Raw genomic sequence first — 22,754 nt, 5'->3', positions numbered from 1 at the left:
ATGCCGTTATTACCACACAGATCCAAAAATCTAAGAAAAATGGTCACAGGAAGTCATGTTATGGTCTGAGTATTTAAGGCAGTAAGTGTTAGGGGTTTATATGTAAAAGAAAGATTCCTGCAGTATCGACAAAGAAGGCATCATGGAAGAAACTAGAACACAGTTGGGAATCTGGCACACAGTTGGGAATCGGTCAGTATTTGCTGCGAAACTAAGAATATGAAAAGCTGAGCCGAAAAAAGGAATCTTTTCATATTTATGTCACTCTTACATTGTATGTAGGTGGTGGCTTGCCAAGTTTGTTGAGAGTGACGTTTTTCTAGGCACATTCATGATTTTAAATTAATGGTGAATTATTAGCAGACTAACCTTCAGATTAGCTTTAGCAATGTGGTTTTCTATTACAAAATCAAACCCACCTTCATTATTTGCTTTTCCTTCTCTTGCTGTTAGTAAGAACCCCAGAAGGCAGTATCAGGCTTTACTGTAAAGGGGCTGACACGGTGATTTATGAGCGGTTACATCAGAAGAATCCAACAAAGCAGGAGACACAGGATGCCCTGGATGTAAGTCCCACCCTTACCCTTTATGCCACTGATTGCAAACCCCCTTTCTGATACTCTCTTGTAAGATCAAGTGAAAATTCTGTGTTAACTCTTGGCCCCTCCCTTGTCTCGGCGTAGCTGTGTGGAAAGGGCATGAATGTAGGAATAGGGCAGGCTGGTTCTGGCTCTGCCCCTGCTCCTGACTTCCTGGGACGTGGCCATGCTGTCCTTTCCAGCATCCAGGTTGGCTGCATCTGCAGGGCTGGCCCAGGGTAATGACTGGTCTCTCTTCCAGTGACCTTGAGCAAGCTACATAACCGTAGCAAGCTGTCGTCTTAATATCTGTGTGGGCTCCAGGAATTCCACCAGCCTCCTAGTGTACGATGAGGGAAAGAGCATTCGTGTATGATGGGGCATGACAAAGCAATGAGGTGGATAATTGAGTTTGAGGTGTTTGTCAGTAAATCAGTTTGGTCTTCGTTACTTCAGATTTGTTATCTGAGGGGAGTGTGAACTTAGTCCAGTGATAATTGCAGTTAATTCAGAATGCTTCTGGAAATGTCGCCCTTGGAATTGCCTACCAATCCTCTTACTGTTTTGGTTCTCTCAATGATGGCAATGAAGTATGGAGGACATCCATCGGTCCTAGTATCCCAGTCCTGCCTTTTTGTTTTGTGTTCTTGGGGAAACAGTTGTGTTTCACTGAAGCATTAATTGCCCATGTGGAAGAGGAAGAGGAAGAAGATAATTCCTACTAAGGAAGGTTGTTGCAAGGGAAAGCATCTTGCACAATTCCCAGCATTTAGTAAGTGCTTAGTAAAGGGTAATTTCTTCCCTTTACTTTAAGGGTCTGGTTGAGTTTTGGGACCAGCCAAAGGTCCTTCAGGAAGAAGCCTGATATGTTACTTCTTGGGATCGCATTTTAAGTTAAGATAGGTTGTCAAAGTAGTTACAATGGATTTCTCATGAGGATATGAACAATGGCAATTTAATCAAACAGATGCACAACCTTCCAAAGAATCTTTGAAAGTGAAGGCGAACTAATTCCGCCATCTTGGCTAGACAAGATGCAGCTGTGAAGTAATAAAGCATTTTTACTGGCTCACACTTGAGCTATTTAAAATAGCTTAAATGTGTTCACCATGATTAAATTTTCCGGACACTCTTTTTCATTTAAATGTTTTATCTCACCTTTAACAGGAGTTCAGGTATTTCAGAATTGGCTTGAGGAAACAATGCTTGGTTGAGAGTTCACAGCTGATTCAGCTCGTAACAGTTTATGGGAACAAGTTATAAAATTGTCAGGTCTGTGTTTACAACATCAGTACACCCCGCAGCTCCCTCATCTGTTATTTTCTGAGTCGTTACAAGAAAAAGTTTTCTTCACTCTAGTGACTTGATGTAGAAGAAATCTATACTTTTCTCTTTAACTAGTTTGGGAACTATAGATAGGATCCTGAGAATACTTAGAAAAACAAAGTATTTGTTTAATCTCGTCCACAGAATGTATTTATTCAGAATTCGTTATCTTTCATGACCTCTTTTTAAATTCTTACTGTATAACTTCAAAGAATGATTTCAAACTCGATCTGGAATTACATAAAATTAACTGTTGTTTGTTGGATGGATTATCTTTTGAATAGATCTTCGCAAGCGAGACTCTTAGAACTCTGTGCCTTTGCTACAAGGAAATTGAAGAAAAAGAGTATGAAGAATGGAACAAAAAGTTTATGGCCGCCAGTTTAGTTTCCACCAACCGAGATGAAGCTCTGGATAAAGTGTATGAGGAGATTGAAAAAGACTTAATTGTGAGTCTCAACTTTTCCTAACTCGATATTCTAAAGAGAACTGGAAGTTTTACTAAGTTTTGTTATATTTTTAATCTCATGCTTGAAAGAGAATTCTAACTTTAGCATTTCAAATTGGTACAATGGAACTAGGTCATTTGAGTTTCTTTTGTTCAGCAGGCAACATAGAAATTACCATTATGAGAAACCAAAAGACAGAAAACATGGAGATTCTAATTAGATTCTGTTATTTTTGTATCACTCATTAAAATGCATTATGATTTTTACATAACCAACCAGCACATATTCATTACATTTGGAGAATCACTGAAATGATTTTTATTTTGAAAAACCTTGAAACAAGAAAAACGTACCATTTTTTTAAGTGAAATTTCTCAAAATTGAACACTTACTGCCTGGAGAGTTTAGGTTAGAAGGACATGTTCAACAAAGGGCTAGTATCAACCTTTAGTGAAAGGAAGTGGCTTGTGTTGATTGAGGCAGTATGTAGACAATGAAAGTGTATTTTTAATGTCCTTAATTTTATACTGAGGTTTTTATCTTGGTAAACAAAGAAAAAAATTTTTTGTATGTTTTGGGTTTTGGTGAGTGTGAAACACAGCAGCCTTTCCTGTGGCTGCTGGCCGTCCGCCCCAGCGGAGCACCGACTAGGGGGGTGTATAATCAGCCCTTCTTCTGGTTACACGTTGGCAGATTGCAATTACAGAACATTTTTTTTTAAAAGATTTTATTTATTTATTTGACATAGAGAGATCACAAGTAGGCAGAGAGGCAGGCAGAGAGAGAGAGAGAAGCAGGCTCCCTGCCAAGCAGAGAGCCCGATGCGGGACTCGATCCCAGGACCCTGAGGTCATGACCTGAGCCGAAGGCAGTGGTTTAACCCACTGAGCCACCCAGGTGCCCGCAATTACAGAACATTTTGAGCTTATTCGCTAATTCCTATTTTTTTTTTTTTTAATGTACATTTCAGCTACTGGGAGCAACAGCAATTGAAGACAAGCTCCAGGATGGAGTCCCAGAAACCATTTCAAAACTCGCAAAGGCCGACATTAAGATCTGGGTGCTCACTGGAGACAAAAAGGGTAATTCTGTTTGTGGGGAAGCGTATCTGTTAATTCATTAAATAGTCATAGCTCCTATTTCCCTTGCCCAAGATGACTTTCTCAGACTTCCATCCTGCACAAACACTATCCATTTCTTTAAGAAAACCTTCTCCATTACCCCAGTTCTCTTGGACAGCATCCTTCTGGAAACCCCCTCAGTAGCAGAGTTTATGTCTTAACATTGAGCTCCTGGTTCGGCCATGCTGACTGTGATCAGTCTTATGTCCCCAGCCAGAGGTGGGCTCCTCTGATGAAAGGACCATCCCTTTTGTCCCTTCTGTCCTCCCCAGCACTTTGCCGTTATGTTGGGCACAGAATGGAACAACACAGAATGCTGATCAACCACTTCTGTTTTCTGACCCATTTGATTGCTTTAAAATGATTAATTAAAATTTTATACCCAAGGGGTGATCTTACTTCTTAAATCCAGAGCTCCACAAGGAGTTGTTTGGCATTGCTACCTCACTCCACAAGCCTCCTGCAGAAAATCGGATAATTTCTCTTACCCTGACGTTGTTAACGGGTTACACACTCTGATAAGCTAAGGGAAGTCCTGACCTTAAACAAATAACAATGGGTGGTAATGGAAAAAAAGGGGGGTATCTCCAGTAGGAGCCCTGTGTAAAGGTTTATGGAAATAGTTACCTTTTCTTTTCTTCTATAGCAGAATGATTAAACCACAGGAACTGACTGCTTAGTGTTTCAGTGAACACTGATTTATTAAATAACCAGTTCATGTGTTTGATGATACAGTTCTTTTTATAACTGAAAACATCTCAAACAAGACTGACTTATTTTATCAAAGAAAATGGGCTTTTTCTCCCCTTTGTGTGATTTCTATACATTGCTACAGAAAAAAGAGCATACTGGCTTGAATCTGCCTATTTCATGACTTGAAAAAAAGGCTCATTACTAGCGAAAGTCCATCATTCATCAATTGGAACAACACTTAATTTTTAAAATTTATTTATTTTTAGATTTTTTTGAATTTTTATTTTTTATTAACATAAAGTGTCATATATTATATACCTGTTTCAGGGATACAGGTCTGTGATTCATCAGTCTTACACAATACACAGCACTCACTACAACACCCTCACTTAATTTTTTTCTGTTACAGAAACTGCAGAAAATATAGGATTTGCGTGTGAACTTCTGACTGAAGACACCACTATCTGCTATGGGGAAGATATAAAGTAAGTAAAGGCAAAACTAGAGGCAGTAGACATGGCAGATGGGGAGAAATGGGAGCTGACTGTCATCTCAGTTTTCCTCACATTTACATGAAGCAGGAGAACCCAGGTAGTTCCAAGTTATCATGGTTTGACCTTAGTTTGAGCAGGTTTTAGGGTTCAGGGGGGTTGGGGCCTTTATTTACTCTTTCAGAGGCCATTTCTCTCCATTCCTTGGGAAGTCCTCCGTGCTTACCTGCTGACCAAAAAAAAAAAAAAAAAGAGAGGTCAAGATGTCAGTAGCCAATTAATCTGAATTCTCTCCATGTGCTGCCTTTTCTAAGAATTATAATTCTGAAAGAAATACAGAAGGAAAGAACGCCACAGTTTTGCTTGGAAGGAGACAGCTAGATGAGATGTACCTCTAGACTTGTCTGGAGGGGGCAGGGTACTTCAAAGCACAGCTTCTCCTGAAACCCTCAAGAGCCCAGGGGCACAGCAGACCTGGAAAGGCATCAGGAAGAGCCGTGTCCTGTTCAAAAGCTGAGAGTGTGTTGCACGAGTTCTTGGGCGGTGCTGTCTTGACAGCTATATTTCTTTCTCAGATCTTTTCCTTACAACACCTCCCCGAGGCTGTCCCAAGGCCAGAAGCTATGGGCAGACACACGTGCCTCGTCTGGTAGGATGATGAGGGACTTAACGCCCGAGCTTAGCCCAAAGGCCGAGAAGTGATAAGACGATGAGGGAGTTGATGGTTGTGGTTAGTCTTCTTTCTAATGATGGTGCTAGAGCTTTTGCGAGCTGGTCCAGTATAATGGGCACTCGGCTAAATTAGACAAAACCGGTAGCTCTAACATCTAAATAGATCAGTTCTGTTTGCATAAACCATGCCTCTTTGTGCTTTTTAGCTTTTAAAAAATAGGGATAGACAAATAAATACTAATATGTTTATGTAAGTAGTTTCTTGGTTTCAAGTGGTTTGGCTAATGGCCAGATGGTCTTATTTCTTATAGATGGGGGCCTTAATAGAGTTCGGGTCTCTCTTTCTCAAGTGTTGAAAATTGGGCCCTGAGCTAAATTAGAAGGTAAAATCTATGCAAGTAGCAAATTCTGTGAGCCTGCTGTTAGTTAGGTTTACTTTGTAGAGGGAGGACTCCATCTTTCTCTGTAGATGCTTCCTGAAAGGCTGATTCCTGTATAATGGCTTGGATGGGGAACTTGCTGTTTTTTCTCTTCCAGCCTTTTAGCAATTTGTCTTGATGACTCTTTAATTTCAACTTGAAAATGAGCAATTAATGTAGAAAAAAAGTAACAGATACCTAATGCTCTGGGGCACTGGTTCTCAACCAGAGGTGATTTTTGCCTTCCAGGGAACATTTGGCAATGTCCAGAGACATCTTTCGTTGTCATAATGCAGGGGGCGGGGTAGGGGCCAGGGATGCTGCTGAACATCCGATGATACAACGGACAGCCGCACACAACTCCCTGGCCCTGAGACACAGTAGTGCTAAGGTGGAGAACAGTGGCTCTGTGTGTGTCATGAGGCAGGCTCTGGACTGAGAGTAAGGAGACCTGAGTTTTCATTGCTGTTTTCCTATCAATTTGGTGCAGGTCAATCACCTCATCTCTCTTGGATTTGATCTCCCTATTTGTAAAGGAAGAGTATGGATGAGATCTTTGTGGACCCTTCCACTCCCAAATTCCATAACTCATTTTTCTTTCACATGATTGTATTATATGCAGTCTTCTCAATTACTTGTTGATATAAAGCACTGAGAATTTCTCAGAAGCAAACATAACTTTATGTGGGAGTAAGCTGCTTCTTGCCAACTAGTAGCCACTGTTCATGATACACCGGGGGTTCACGCCAGGTATTAAAATTCAGATCAAGATTGTCTGCCTTCTTCCGATGCTTGTGAACACATTTTCAGCTGTGTCTTCCGTGAGCTGTCTTTGGCAGATAACAAAGTACCAAGCACATGGTGCCCCACAAAGGGAGGAATTAAGACTTAATGAGATTATGTCATCGGATTTAAAAATGGGCAAAGGACTTGAATGACTTTTCTCCAAAGAGGATGTACCAATGGCCACCAAGCATATGAAATGATGCTCAACATCACTAAACATTAGGGAAATGCAAATTAAAGCTGGAATAAGCTGTCACTGTATACCCTTTTAGGATGGCTCCTATCAAAACAACAACAGGGTGCCTGGGTGGCTCAGTTGGTTAAGTGTCTGCCTTTGGCTCAGGTCATGATCCCAGGGCCCTGGGATCGAGCCCCACGTCAGGCCCCCTGCTAAGCTAATTCTCTCTCTTCTCCCTGCCTGTGCCCTCTGTCGTGCCCTCTGTCGTGCGCTCTCTCTCTCTCTTTTAAATAAATAAAATCTTTAAAACAACAATAATAATAACAAAAAACCCTAAAAACAACAACAAACAGAAAATAACAAATGTGGGCAAGCATGTGAAAATTAGAACCCTTGTTCACCAGTGGTAGGAAATAAAATGGTGCAGCTACTATGGAAAACAGTATCATGATTCCTCAGAAAAATCACAAGTAGAATTACAGTATGATCCAGCAATCCTGCTTGTGGATATATATCGCAAAGAATTGAAAGCCAGAACTCAGAGTTTTTCATACCCATGTCCATAGCAGCACTAGTGACAATAGCCAAAAGTTGAAGCAACCCAAATTCCCACTGATGGAGGGATGAATGGATAAACAAAATGTAGCATAGCCATACAATGGGATAGTCTTAAAGAGGAAGGAAACTCTAACATGTGCTACAATAGGAATGAACCTTGAGGACTGTGAAATAAGCCAAATGCAAAACAAACAAACAAACCCAAATACTGTGTGATTCCACTTACAGGAGTTATCTAGAGCGGTCAAATTCACAGAAACAGAATATAAAGTAGTAGTGACCAGGGAGGGAAAGGAGGAAATGGGGAGTTCTTTAATTGGTATAGAGTTTCAGTTTTGAAAGATGAAAAAGTTCTGGAGATTGGTTACAAAGCAAAGTGAATATACTTAATTCTACTGAACTGTATACGTAGTAGAAATAGTTATGATAAATTTTACGTGTTTTTAAAATCACAGTTTTAAAAAGATTATTTATCCAAAATACCTCACAGTCAAGGGCCGTTTATAGTCTTGCACTCTTAAAACACTTGAATTTCTTCCCCCCCAGTGCTCTTCTTCATACAAGGATGGAAAACCAGAGGAATAGAGGTGGCGTCTATGCAAAATTTGTACCCCCGGTGCATGAACCTTTTTTTCCATCTGGTGAAAACCGTGCCTTGATAATTACTGGTTCTTGGTTGGTGCGTATCATTACTGTATCTGTATCTCTGGCTTAAACTAAAGCAGTTCATTGTGGACTGATTTGAGATGGTTTCCCATGTTAACTGCCCACTTAAAAATCTCTTAGCCTGCAAAGGAATGGGCAATTTCCCAAGTTTGAGAATTAATATCATATGATGTACAAAAGGAATATCACACTGGTAATAGTGGTTATCCCTGGTTCATCAATCAATGGGTCATTTTAATTTTCTTCTTTGTACATTTTTGTATTTTCTAAAGTTTATGGTAAATAGGGTTTATAGTCAGAACAGTATCACCCATGATGTAACCCAAGAACCATCCTTCACATGATTAAGGTCTTGGGAATGACACTCTTGATACAAAAACGCAAATGTTGGGGTGCCTGGGTGGCTCAGTGGGTTAAAGCCTCTTTTCAGCTCAGATCATGATCCCAGGGTCCTGGGATCGAGCCCCGCATCAGGCTCTCTGCTCAGCGGGGAGCCTGCTTCCTCCTCTCTCTTTCTGCCTGTCTCTCTGCCTACTTGTGATCTCTCTCTCTCAAATAAATAAATAAAATCTTTAAAAAAAAAGGTAAAAAAAGAAACAAAACAAAACGCAAATGGTTCTAATCCTCTGATTTCACCCAGAATGAAATTCTTCTGGAGAAAAAGACCAAGAGAAGTAAGATTCTGAAGCTGAAGTTCCCAAGGACGGAAGAAGAACGACGCATGCGGACTCAGAGTAAGCGGCATCTGGAAGCTAGGAAAGAACAGCAGCAGAAGAACTTCGTCGACCTGGCCTGCGAGTGCAGCGCGGTCATCTGCTGCCGGGTCACCCCCAAGCAGAAGGCGATGGTGGTGGACCTGGTGAAGAGGTACAAGAAGGCCATCACGCTGGCGATCGGAGATGGGGCCAATGACGTAAACATGATCAAAAGTGAGTCTCGCCCACAGCCGGTGCCACCAGAGCTGCCAGAGAGAAGCAGTGGCAGGGATGTTTGTGGGGGCGGGTAGTCTTTCCGACCGTCATTGCTTAGGCTTTCATAAAGCACAGCCTGACAAAGCCCCTTCCGCATGATGACGACACCTGTCACCTGTGACCCCGCCCTCAGGAAGCTCAGGCTACGCAGTAGGAGGGAGCAGGGAGGACACTGCCACTTGGGAAATGCCAAGTGGAGGATGAGTTCCAGATGGGGGAATTTAGCCTTATTTGTTGCCCTCTTACGTACATGTGGATTTGTTTTCCTTCTCTTGCTACTTCTCCATATTTCCTTAAGGCTTATTAAAAAAAATCCTGCTATTCAATGGTTTTGCAAAAAATCTCGGCTGAGCTTGGAGTGAATTCTCTTGGTTTTTGAGAGTATTTTTTTTTTCATCTGAGCATCTTTTTCTAGGGCTTTCTTCTTGCTCTTGGCAAACTGGGTGACCAGGGTAACACATGGCATTGAAGCAAAGCTCCAACATGGTCTCACGAGCCTCCTGACCTTCCTAGAAGAGTCTCAAGGGTCGTTTCGCTGGTTGGAGCACCCTAGGTCTTCAAAATGGAAGAACCGAGTCCTATCACGCAGAAATACATTGTGCTCGTAGTAAAGTGTGCAGAACCAAACCCTCATCAGCATGTCTGAATCCTGGGTTGGTTTTTGTTTTCTTCTTCCCTCCCTGTGTTACTGTCAGGGGGCTTCTCGTAATGGAAAGGCCCCAGCTAGCAAGACCTGAATGCTTGTCCTCACTCTGATGCCAACATGCCGTGTTACCTTGGGCTCATGTTCAGGCCTCAGCTTTCTCATCTAAAAACCAGTATTACCTTTGATGTCCCCTCCAGTTTTGTGGTATGATGAAGATGAACCGTTTGTTACATGACCGCACATCCCGTGATGCTGGCTACTTCAACTGCATAATGTGTAACTAGGCTTAATTCAGCCCATTTTGTAATTCATGTCTTTTTCTTTTCTTAGAGTCTCCTCCTCCTCCTCCTCCATCTATACTAAGAATATTCCAACTTTATCTTCCTCAGCAGGAGTCAGCTGTATGACGTATGTCTTCTTTATCATGTGTATGTCTGTGGCCACCGCTAGTTGTCATTCCTCTCCACTGTGTTTTGCATGTGTTCACCCTGCCGTAGGACTGGCATTTCTTGCTCCAAATGCTCTCCCTTTCTTGCCCCTACAGCCGGTTCTAGTTCATTTTCCATTTGGGATGAAAATCAAAGAAACGCAGGTCTCCTCAGAAGTCAAAGTACTGATAGTGCCTTTTTGTACTTTAGAAAAACTGGCATCACTTTTGTCTGCATAAAAAATAATATGCAGAAATGATATTTGCTTAGAAGGAAGTACAGTGAAATTTACATGTCCAGAAATCTGGCCATTTGTTAGCATATTCCACGTTTAGTAGTGTAGCCTATGGAAGTGGAGGGAATTGAAACCCGCCATATGGACGCAAGGACTCTCCAGGGCTGCATGCCCTCTCTCCCTCTCTTGGGCTGGAAGAGGTCTGCTGGCTGGTGCCCTAAGAAGGTCTAACACCCTAAGAAGGAGCAAGCAGCATGAGAGGGGAGACAGAGGCAGAAAAGCGTGAGGACATGATGGGTTTGTTAAACAGCTATGAAGGAGTCTACCAGCAAGGCATCTGAAATTACATTTTTGAAGCTTCAGGAAAATCTAGGTGTCTATCTTTAGATCATAGGGGAAAAAAAAGAGTGTGGCCTTATAAAGTACATCTGTTCAGTTGCCTTGAATCCCCTGTGAGCTGTGGCTGTGTTCGTTTCACATACTATCCTTGGTGTGCTCAGCAAACAGGCTGGGCTGGACATCAGGGCCTGTGGCCGGCGTTCCTCCTCCCTGGCCCCAGGGGCATCTGCAGATTACCCTTTGTTGCTTGTTCAGGAAAGAAGGCCACGGTTTGGGAGGAAAGGGCAGTTTGGCAACCATGACTAGTCATAAGAATTATTTATGTGTTTTGAGAGAAATCATAAATACTGACTGAGACATGCAATTTATTTTATTTTTTAGAATTGCAAAGTGTTACTGAAAACTTGGGTTTGGCCAAGTCACTGTGTCGCTTTGAATTTGTCAGACCTTGTATTCTGCCACCATGGCAGGATTTCGGGAGCGTCTTTCACTTGGAAACCCTCCTGAGTTGGCAGTCGCTCTCAGGTCTAAGCAAAGATACATTGTGTTCTCCAACGCATGTTCTCTAATTGATGTCAGTACATCTTTACTTCCATGTCTTTTAAGACCTAGATAAAGTTCACAATTCTCAAAGTTGAAACTGTGACTAAGTGACTTTTGGAAGGACGGATAAAAATTTGGCTTTCATTTTTATCCATTCTGGAACCTTCCCCAGAAAAAAACTGTGCCTCTTAAGGTCATGGTGGGCCATGATTAAATGCTGAAAGTTTAATATTATCTTTGTTAAAATACTTTTGATTGCAAATATTAGAGAACAACTAAAGTAAGCTCAAGACAAAAAGATATTTATTTTAAAAGATAAAAAGATGGGGGCACCTGGGCGGGGGCTCAGCTGGTTAAGTGTCTGCCTTCAGCTCCGATTGTGATCCCTGGGTTCTGGGATCAAGCCCATGTTCGGCTCCCCCACTCAGTGGGGAGTCTGCTTCTTCCTCTGCCTCTCCTCTGCACTCCTACTCTCTCTGTCCCAAATTTTTTTTAAAAATATTTTATTTATTTGACAGAGAGAAATCACAACTAGGCAGAGAGGCAGGCAGAGAGAGAGGAGGCAGCAGGCTCCCTGCGGAGCAGAGAGCCTGATGCGGGGCTCGATCCCAGAACCCTGGGATCATGAGCTGAGCCGAAGGCAGAGGCTTTAACCCACTTAGCCACCCAGGTGCCCCTCTCTGTCCCAAATTTAAAAAAAAAAAAAAAAAAAAAAAATTTGTGCCTCCCAGGAAGCCAGGCCTCAGAAAGATGCTAGAACCAGGACCTGGAACTGCACGAGGAACCCAGCTTCTGGTTTCTCCCTCTTTCTAGACTTCTTCAGTTCTCTGCCCCTCAGAACCTCTCAGGGGGAAAATATACATATATATATAAATTTAAATTATATAAATATAAATATATATAAAATATAAATATATATTATTTATATATATATAAAATATATATATATCCCACACCTCAAGAACGTACAGGTTAAAATTCCAAAGACAAACACAACTGAATCTTAATTCCGAAATGTGAAAGAGACACTGATCGCCCCAGCTTGGGTTTTCAGTCAAGGTTACTACAAGAACCAGACCCGGCTGGGTACTTCAAGCAGGAAGTGATTAATACAAGGGACCAGGTGCTCATGAAAGCTCTGGATGGGCGGAAGAAAGCAGGTGCTAGCTCGAGTCTCTAACATCTTAGTCACTTACCGGAGGAGCTTCTAGCTTTGAGGCTCCTGTGAAGGGCTTTTCAGTTGAGCAGCTTTTGTCTATCAACATCCAGGCAGCTGGAGAGAGGATATGAACTGTGCTGAAGAAATGCCAAAAAAAGGAAGGGGTGCTGAGCTCCAGCTCGCGTCGACTTCCACTTCAAGTGGCTCGTAACAATGGAACCCAATTCACAAACAGAACTAGTGCCAGGGAGTGCGAGCGGTATAAGGTTTTTATGTGCTTTCCCACCTTTCCCATAGAACAAGGGTGGCAGGGAAGTTGGGAGGGCCAGTGTGTAGCATCCGCTGCAGAGGACCTATGTGCTCTCAGCCGGCTCAGCCGTGGCCAGGGATGCACAGTCTGCATGGACTCCTCGGGTTGACCCGGTGGGTGGAAGGATGGCTAACGAGCTGGGCAGATAATCCTAATGGAATTCGCCACCCACCTGAGATCCTTCCACAAACACCTTTTAGAGGCCCCAGCGTGGGCTCTTTTGAGCAACCCGTTTCTCGGACACTGAGTTCAGAAGCTCGGGTGGGGCTGGTGAGCGAGTTTTCACGTGTATTGTTCCATGAATGTGTTTCTGTGTTTGGCCGTGGAAACATTTTCATCGCCTCAGTGTTTCGCCTTAAAATTGGCTTATGATTCACGTGTGTGCTCCGTCTGCCCACAGCTGCCCACATCGGCGTTGGCATAAGCGGGCAAGAAGGCATGCAGGCGGTCATGTCAAGCGACTACTCCTTCGCGCAGTTCCGATACTTGCAGAGGCTGCTGCTGGTGCATGGCCGGTGGTCCTACATTCGGATGTGCAAGTTCCTGCGCTACTTCTTCTACAAGAACTTCGCATTCACTCTGGTCCATTTCTGGTACTCCTTCTTCAATGGGTACTCTGCGCAGGTAACAGCGATAATTAGTGTTATCTGATGAGTAGAAATCTCCCATAAATAAAACCCTACTTGCAAAAAAACCATTTCCTCTCCGCACTTGCGGTTTGGATGCTCTAACAGTTGAGGCATGGATTGAGATTATAGATGACTTTTCCAAAAGGTTTCTGGTGCTTTAAAAAATACTTTATTTTGCCTTCAGAAAGTTGGGATTTGTTCCTGACCTACTGGCTTTTGTTATGTGTCTTTGCCTTTACCCTAGATTTTTTTTTTCCCTGCGTCACCTTGCCATTAATAGCGAGAACAAATTACTCAACGCTGACCACATAAAATGATATTGTGGGGGCGCCTGGGTGGCTCAGTGGGTTAAGCCGCTGCCTTCGGCTCAGGTCATGATCTCGGGGTCCTGGGATCGAGTCCCGCATCGGGCTCTCTGCTCAGCGGGGAGCCTGCTTCCCTCTCTCTCTCTCTCTCTGCCTGCCTCTCTGTCTACTTGTGATCTCTCTCTGTCAAATAAATAAATAAAATCTTTAAAAAAATGATATTGTGACAGGCTAAAGGGATTATATAAATTTTGGGTGATCATCAATCTGTTCTCTTCACCTGTTGATTTTTGCTTTTGTTAGTGCTGAAATGGCAGTGGGGGACATACAGAATATGCTGAAATGGTAGATACAGCGGGAAAATATCATGAGTAACAATGAACTTAAATCAGTGCTTGTGGTTGTCCAAACTTCTGATGCCACAGACAGATGGTATCAGAAGAGCCTCCAAACCCGAGGGCCCAGGGCAGCCTGGAGCACAGTGAGGGCCTTCGTCCTGCTCCCGCAGGCCTGTGTGCTGCTGGTGGTGAGGAGTGAGCCTAGCTCCTCTCCGCCGCCCTGAGGACCCGTTTGTGCATATGCCTGCTCATGCTTCCAGGAGCCCATTTTTCATATTCACATTCTGCATGTGATGTTTACATGGAAACGTGAGACTCGCAAAGCAAAAGAACATTTGAATGATACCTTATGTGCTTTTTGATGTTTCGGTGTTATGTATTCTACGTATGTATGTATTCTATGTATGTATTCTAATTCATTAATCAAGGGATATAAAAAGCATATAGCACCAGCATATTTTCCAGCATTAGTCAAACAGAGGGGACTCCTTTTCCAAAACATGTTTTGGTGTATATTCCCCTATCTATGTTGGAAGGCAGGTTTGTTTCTGAGGAGCGCTCTTTGATTCTGCCCATTCCACGGGATGTGGGTCCAGCAGAGGCCACATACAGCCAGAGCCCTGCCCGCTCTGGGAGAGGGGAATGCGGGCAGCGCATGCTGGTTGGTGACTCGGCCACGGTCTTCTCCCCACAGACTGCCTACGAGGACTGGTTCATCACGCTCTACAACGTGCTCTACTCCAGCCTGCCCGTGCTCCTCATGGGGCTGCTTGACCAGGTAGGAGCCTCGCGCGGATGCAGACACTTCAGGGCAGACTGGGCCCCTGTTTGAGAAGTTAAGCTAATATTTCAGGGCATTCTTTTGGTTTTCATGGGTTCCCAAGAAAACCCTATTCTTGTCCTGTTGTTTGGCGACCAGAATAGCTGTTGTACTTCTATATGACAGTGACTAAAGGGGATTCATGGACAGGAGAGTTTATTATCTCCCTTTTGGACACTAGGAGTTTCTTATCAAGACACCTGACAGTATGTCTCTAGAGTAGTGACTTGAAAGTTGTTTTACTCTTTCTCCAAACACCTGTGTTTAATTCCCAAATTAGTCCACATTCCATCCAGGGAGCAATTCTTGGAGAAAGTGCTTTAATGAATAAAAGAGAATAGTCTGGAATTAACCCATCAACTTGTATGTGAAAACTTTCTTAAAAAATTAGAATATATGCTCCCAGGAGGTAAAAATAGTCTCCCTACATTTTTTTTTTTTTTTTTTGACATGACTATTCGCTTTCCTTCTATGAGTAGCAAACTAAGAGATCACTACCTAGTCCCTTTCTTAATTAAATAGCAAATAATGGTGGACTGAAGTAAAGGGTTTGGTCTCTGCACACCGAAACCATTCTGGACTTAACCTTGTTGAGGTTTTCCCTTCCTAAAACTAAGCTGAATCTCTTTGTGAGAGAGAAACTGGAATGGATCTCAGAGCTCTTGGGTCCTGGATGGTACACAACTATTTTTCGTGTGTTTTTTCCCTTTAAGGATGTGAGTGACAAACTGAGCCTCCGCTTCCCTGGGTTGTACGTCGTAGGACAGAGAGACTTACTATTCAACTACAAGAAGTTCTTTGTGAGCTTGGTGCATGGGATTTTAACATCGATGGTTCTCTTCTTCATACCTTTGGGAGCGTATCTGCAGACTGTGGGACAGGATGGAGAGGCGCCTTCAGACTACCAGTCTTTTGCTGTGACCATTGCTTCTGCTCTTATAATTACAGTGAATTTCCAGGTACATGGCGTCATTCGACTGTTCCCAGTATCTGTCAGTTACCTGCGTTTCTGTACGCGGACCGGTGTGTGCGTCCACCTGGCTCCCACTCTCCCTCCCGCTGAGCCTCGGCCACCTTACAAAATGCGGATGCTATCTGCACCCCTTACACCGAGCACATTTCCTGCTTCTTGCCTAGCCAAGGATAGTTTTTGATTGTTCGGTATTCAAGCCAAATCATGCCTAAGTTGTTGAATTCTATTTTCAGAATCCTTAGATTCTTTATTCCTTGGTAACTCCCCAAAAGTGAGTGCTCTATTTTTCTCTGGTTTCTCTACAGATTGGCTTGGATACTTCTTACTGGACTTTTGTGAATGCTTTTTCCATTTTTGGAAGCATTGCTCTTTATTTTGGCATCATGTTTGACTTTCATAGTGCTGGAATACATGTCCTCTTTCCATCTGCATTTCAATTTACAGGTTGGTATTTTCTAAATTCCAAAAATAAAGGTATAGAAAAGTGTTACTGGTTTAGACTCCGAGGTAACTTCTAAGTAATAACACAACGTGTAAGTTATTGCTAGTGAAAATTAATGTCCTGACTGGCAACTGAATGACGGTGGTGGGCTGGAAGTGTGGGGATAATGTGACAGGAAGAAAGCAAAATTTAAAAATTGGTTATAATTGCATCTGTTCAGTCAGACAGGAGATTCCCCCCCCTCCAAGTCTAATATTGGTATGTTCCTGGGAAATCGAGAATCACGTAATGCTGGTAGCATGATAATATGTTTCCAAAGCACTATCTGTAAATACATAACGAACTATAAAACTTCTCATACATTTGGACCCAGGATTTTCACTTGGGGATAACACATACCAATTTTTGGAAAAATCAATTTGTACAAAGATTATACCACTGCAGTTCTAATTTTTTAAAAATATTTTATTTATTTATTTGACAGAGAGAGATCACAAGTAGGTGGAGAGGCAGGCAGAGAGAGAGGAAGGAAGGAGGCTCCCTGCTGAGCAGAGAGCCCGATGTGGGGCTCGATCCCAGGACCCTGGGATCATGACCTGAGCTGAAGGCAGAGGCTTTAACCCACTGAGCCGCCTAGGCACCCCTCTAATTGTTTTTTAAAAATGGAAATAGTTCAAAGACCTAATAAGAATATTATCGTAGCTAATCAAGGTATGAGTCCCATATGATGAAATTTTAGAATTCCAGGGGTGCCTGGGTGGCTCAGTGGGTTAAAGCCTCTGCCTTCGGCTCAGGTCATGATCCCGGGGTCCTGGGATCGAGCCCCACATCGGGCTCTCTGCTCCGCGGGGAGCCTGCTTCCTCCTCTCTCTCTGCCTGCCTCTCCACCTAGTTGTGATTTCTCTCTGTCAAATAAATAAAATATTAAAAAAAAAAAAAAAAAAAATTTTAGAATTCCAAAGTGGAAAACCTACCACATCATTAGAAGAATGTATACAGAGGGGCACCTGGGTGGCTCAGTGGGTTAAAGCCTCTGCCTTCCGCTCAGGTCATGATCCCAAGGTCCTGGGGTCGAGCCCCGCATCGGGCTCTCTGCTCAGCACGGAGCTTGCTTCCCCACCCCCTCTCTGCCTGCCTCTCTGCCTACTTGTGATCTCTGTCAAATAAATAAATAAAACCTTTTAAAAAAATGTATGCAAAGCAATAACTAAACTTACAAAAATAGTTTAGAAACAGTTTACAGCTGTATAAAATAGGACAAATGATAAATACTAGAATGAATTTGAACCATTTCATACATATTACAAATTTTTAAATATCATGAATTAGAATTTACAAACTTCTTAGTTTATTAAATAGAGTAGCTTGGATTCACAATGAGGAAAAAAGTCCCCATAAACTAGTTTCCCTGTAAAAGACTAGTTTGTTTTTTGGGTTTTTTTTTTTTTTTTTAATGGCCAGCTGTAAAAAGACATTTGCTGTGGTAATAACCCTTTTCTTGGGATTGAGGTCATTTTTTTGATGATTGTTTTTCTTCACCGACTCTGTGTTTTAAAAAGCAAATTAGTACCCTGTTACTTAGAATATTCCCAAAGGGAGGGAGTGTTTTTTATTTATCAGTGAAAAACACATTTAAAAAATTAAGGCCACTACTTTTATAAATTTACAGTGTACGTAGTACAGGGAACACTGTGATAGATTTGGCTCTAAGGGATATTAATTATAAAATTGGGTAGGTCTATATGATTATCTGGTTGTATGAGTTATTACTTTCTCTGACATAAACTAGCTGCCGAACTGCAATGGAAAAAGCGAGGCTCTAGTCAGATGGATGTAGGGTTTAATTTAGGAGTTGCCATGGCTAGTTGTTACCCTGGGAAACCTTATTACTTCTCCACAACTCAATTTCCTTGTGTGGCAAGGAGGTTACTCTTCATCCCTCAGAGGTAATTAGATGGCATGACCTGTATAAAACACCTGCCATAAGGGCTATCATACTAATGGCAGGGGACTTGCTACTGTTACTTGGAGTTTCAAACTGTAAATTGGAAAGTAAATTCCTGGAAAAATATATTAGTGTAGATGGCCTAACTTTGCATTTTTACCTAATGCCATGTCAAAAAATACTTTATTTTTTCCTTATTTAGTTGTTCAGTGATGTACACTTGCCTTCCTCATTTTCCTTCGCTTAGTCCTATTTTTAGTTTAAAGATATTCTTTATTTGACACATACAGAGAGAGACAGCGAGAGAAGGAATATAAGCAGGGGGAGTGGGAGAGGGAGAAGCAGGCTTCCTGCCGAACAGGGAGCCTGATGCAGGGCTCGATCCCAGGACTCTGGGATCATGACCTGAGCTGAAGGCAGATGCTTAGCAACTGAGCCACCCAGGCACTCTGCTTAGTTCCGTTTTTAAAATGTTCATTCCTTCAGCAGTGATGGGATGTTCTGGGGAGGCCAGTCTGTGAAAGTTTACCACAGACAATCATTTAAGGCTTAAGGAATATTCACTCTGCCCTGAGGATGAAGGACCCTGGGATTAACTGTCCATGTTTTTACAGGCACAGCATCGAATGCCTTGAGACAGCCATACATTTGGTTGACCATCATCTTGACCGTTGCCGTGTGCCTGCTGCCCGTCATTGCCATACGGTTCTTGTCAATGACCATCTGGCCATCAGAAAGTGATAAGGTACAGAAAAAATAGGATTCTCCTCATTCTGAGTGCCCCTCACAGAAAGCAAGGCCTGTCCCCAAAGCAGCTTTGCTGCAAAATTCTAAATCCGTGGCAAGTTTGGTGTGAAGATTTTTTAATACTACTTCTCTTACACTCTATCTTGCAAATAAGTCCTTTGGGACTGGGATTTTTGTTTGCATGCTTTTTATTTTAAACTTTATCAAAGGGAGAATAGTATAATGAACCCCATAGGTCTATCCGCTCAGTTTAACAGTTATAATATTAACATTTTTTTCCTGCGAAGAGGTTGGGGTGTTCTTCATGTCAAGAAAAATGCCCCCTCTTCTGGCCGGATCCTCTGAGCTGCAAGTTGGCCAAATACTGCCTCACTTCAGCTCGCATACTGACTAAGCAGGCTTGGGTGACTGAGCACCTTAAGTCATCCAAGAGGACTGAGCGCCTTAATGCCTGTCAGAAAAGACTGGGGTTCTTTCCATCGCTCCCCTCTGCTATCCTTGCTATAGCTTCAGCTTGGAGCTGGGGGTTAGCTGCTGCAGTTCTGGGCATCTCCTGACACTTCACTGGCCAGGGGAGGCCAGAAGCTTTCCCTTAGGAGCCCCGGAATGGGGCATGGGAGGGCCCCCGCCCACTCCTGGCAGGCCTCTGGGGCCAGACCAGGTCACGTGGCCGTTCCTGGCCGGTGCTGGGCGAGGCAAGTCCCCGGTCCTGCTCCTGGGATCGCCGTCCACATCCACGGAGGGCTGGGGCTATATGCGGGACAACTCCATTTTCATCAGGAAGGAGGGGACACTGGGCAGGCAACCTTCAGGGTCCCCTAGATGGCCCTTTTCCGTTGACAAGAAGATGCAGTAGCAACAAGGGTTTCTCTTGAACCCGCACCAGTCTGACTTGTCATGGGAAGGGACGGTAGCGTAGGCGAGTGGCATTTTCGGCTCTCTGGGAGACCCTGGGAGTGCTCCGTAACCTCTCTGTATGAGAGGAGGCCGGGGCCGCCGCCTTCCAGGAGACAGCTTGCAACAGGCCCCCCACCCACGTTAGCCCCCGCCCGGTCCCCCTCCGCCGTCCCACGCCATCCCACACCTTTGATGTCTCTGCGGTCCGCAGATTCAGAAGCACCGCAAGCGCTTGAAAGCCGAGGAGCAGTGGAAGCGGCGGCAGCAAGTGTTCCGCCGGGGCGTGTCCTCCCGCCGCTCCGCCTACGCCTTCTCGCACCAGCGCGGCTACGCGGACCTCATCTCCTCCGGGCGCAGCATCCGCAAGAAGCGCTCCCCCCTGGATGCCATCATCGCCGAGGGCACCGCCGAATACCGGCGGACGGTGGAGAGCTGACGCGCCTGCCCACCGGGTACAAATGTCTATTTTTTTACGGAAAGATTCTCAGGACTTTTTTAAGACAAGAAAACCCTGAATTTGTCATGAGGATGTTAAAGACCACCACCTTCATCACTAGCTACTTGGGCTGCTGGACTGTTGCAATAGCGAAGGATACCTTCCCAAGTCCTGTTATACAACTGTGTTCTTTATGATTCAAAGGGAACGTGTTAATCCAGTCCCCGTCTAGGACAGCAGAATTAGGAAATGTCTTCTATTTCAGTTCAAATGGTACTCGTTATAAAATCACATATAGATCATCCTGTCTGGGACCTTCAACACGAATTTCCAGAGGCTGCTTTCTTCCCCATAGGCTACCTTTTAAACAAAGATCTTGTATTTATAATGGCAAGGACAAAAAAATTCATGAATATTCATCACCTGGAAGCAAAGTGGTCCAATGACTTTTTCAGAGTCGACAATGAACTGCGTGGTTTCCTCTTCTCCTCTTATTTGTTTAATAGCTCAAGGAAACCACTTCACATTTCATAAGTACAAGCCTTCCATCTGCTAAGTTTACTACCAGGTTAAAAGTGTGCATCATGTACGTTTACTCTTACTTTGCATATTAGCCACTTCCTTCCCTACTTTCATTTTTAAAAGATGTGTTTAAATATTTATGGGCTTTTTTAAAAAGTTCTTAAAAACTAAGGACATCAGTGATAAATTGTGATTTTGGGGGGTAAAGCTTTCTTTTGAAAAGCAAGCTCTGCACCTGCCTATATATGTATAAGGGACTCGAACAGAGGCCTCACGTTTTCACTTGTCTTATGTCTTCAAAGAAAAGGCTGTTGGCAACCACATTTCTAAGACTAACAGTGTATCCTTCAAAAATTGAAATTAATTTTAAGCAATTATGGAAACTATCCTCAAAGAGTCAAAAGTTATTTTTCTAGAGGCTTTTCTCATTCCTGTTTTTCATACATTAGTTTCCATATTCTAGTGAAGATACAGAAGTGTTTTCAATAATTCTGTTCTTTACCATTAGACTGTGAATGTTCACAATATCTGTCCCCTTTGAATTCCTATAAGAAAATCACAACATGTATATAGTTCATCTTCTAGGTGTGATGAAAGAATGTATGGGTCTTTATCCTATGGAAGTAAATTTCTGGAAGTTTACAACTTTATCTTGTAAATTTAAAAAAAAACTGTTTTGTTGTTGTTGTTGTTTGGTAAAGCAAAGTTTGCTTGTATAATTCTCAGTTTTCTCTCCTGTTTTGTGAATTGTGGGAAAAGTCGACAATGCAAATGTGTCAAAGACTTACACTGTCGGGTGCAATATTAACAATTTTAAAATGCAAATTGCTTTGGATAAATTATTTCTATATTCTGTAAATCTGAGATTTAATGTATATTTTTGTTTAAAAAATAAATGCTTTAGTAAAATCTTTGGAAAGTATCTTTTAAGTAGGGGATGTGACAGGAGCTAAGGCCTGCAAGGTTGCTAAAGAAGCACAAGGGTCCTCTTGCGGTATGAAATAAAAGTTGGGGCAGGGTGCTAAGTCTTAGCGGAGACGGAGAGAAGAGACCCTGAGACTGTAGAAGGCTGGTGGATGCGGATTAATGATCGGCAAGGACAACTGTGTCCAGACAGGGTACATCTTTGGATACTTAGGTAAGGTGTAGATTTTAAAAATGACCTCAATTCTGAAGGTAGAATAAAAGCAAAGGTAACCTTTGACCAAAAGTAGGGGCTGGGAAGTGAGTAAATGATCAAAGGGAAATTAAGGCGTTGAGGGGCAGGAGAGCAGAGGAGGAGAAGGGGACATGAGGCTTGAGGCTGGGGAGGGCGGAGCATGACCGGCCAACTACAGGAGGGACAGGCCACTCCTGGACAGTATGGAAAACTGTGACCCCAAAGAAATGGGACTATGCCACAGACTTTTTCCAGAGAGAGCATGGGTCTAAGTTGGGGGTGAGGGGGATCTGAAGCAGATTCAGCACTGCCCGATGCAGGGCTGTATCCCAGGACCCTGAGTTGAAATCTGAAATCAAGAGTCGGACGCCTGACCGATGGAGCCACCCAGGCGCCCCAGGACTATGCCACAGAGACGGAGGTTCTCTTAGAAGGACATCCGTGGGGGACTTGTCTGGGAGGCAAAACTGACAGCAGGTGATGAGAGAGCCTCAACCTGGGTGCTTTCTAAGGTGGAAAATTAGACACACACACCCCCCTTTGCTATTCCACAATTGACAGTTGGCTTCTGAAGCAGAACTTCATGTCTGTATCAGAGCAATCCTTTCGAAATGGGGTGAAAGGACACAGGACAGATTAGACTCTGCAAGAAAAATTGTGTAAGAAAAAGTTCTGAGCAGACAGGATATAGTCCCTTAAAAGGGGTGGGGGCACTTTTTCCTCCAGGATTTCCTACTGTATTTAAAGGGGTTGAGGAATTTATTTATTTATTTATTTATTTTTTAATTTGACAGCCAGAGATCACAAGCAAGCAGAGAGGCATGCAGAGAGAGAGGAGGGGAAGCAGACTTCCCGCTGAGCAGAGAGCCCGATGCAGGACTCGATCCCAGGACCTTGGGATCATGACCTGAGCAGAAGGCAGAGGCTTTAACCAACTGAGCCACCCAGGCACCCAAGAAATATATGGTGTTTT

At 43.2% G+C, this 22,754-nt stretch overlaps 1 protein-coding gene across 3 annotated transcripts in view; it reads left to right on the top strand.

Moving 5' to 3' along the window:
* The window catches only part of ATP8B1 (ATPase phospholipid transporting 8B1), a 125,717-nt gene extending 104,186 nt beyond the window's left edge, over positions 1-21,531 (top strand). For all 3 annotated transcript variants that reach the window (XM_046024392.1, XM_046024391.1, XM_046024393.1), the window contains 12 exons: positions 454-566; positions 2,189-2,353; positions 3,324-3,435; positions 4,577-4,652; positions 7,818-7,950; positions 8,578-8,866; positions 12,969-13,192; positions 14,535-14,618; positions 15,374-15,619; positions 15,939-16,077; positions 18,635-18,765; positions 19,876-21,531. In XM_046024392.1, the coding sequence (XP_045880348.1) occupies positions 454-566; positions 2,189-2,353; positions 3,324-3,435; positions 4,577-4,652; positions 7,818-7,950; positions 8,578-8,866; positions 12,969-13,192; positions 14,535-14,618; positions 15,374-15,619; positions 15,939-16,077; positions 18,635-18,765; positions 19,876-20,100 (1,937 nt within the window). In that variant the 3' untranslated portion in view covers positions 20,101-21,531. The remainder of the gene's footprint in view (positions 1-453; positions 567-2,188; positions 2,354-3,323; positions 3,436-4,576; positions 4,653-7,817; positions 7,951-8,577; positions 8,867-12,968; positions 13,193-14,534; positions 14,619-15,373; positions 15,620-15,938; positions 16,078-18,634; positions 18,766-19,875) is intronic.
* The last annotated feature ends 1,223 nt before the right edge of the window (positions 21,532-22,754 follow it).

The sequence above is a fragment of the Meles meles genome, chromosome 12 (genome assembly GCF_922984935.1).
Source record: "Meles meles chromosome 12, mMelMel3.1 paternal haplotype, whole genome shotgun sequence".
NCBI classification, from domain to species: Eukaryota; Metazoa; Chordata; class Mammalia; order Carnivora; family Mustelidae; genus Meles; species Meles meles.
This window is presented reverse-complemented; position numbering and strand designations above follow the sequence as displayed.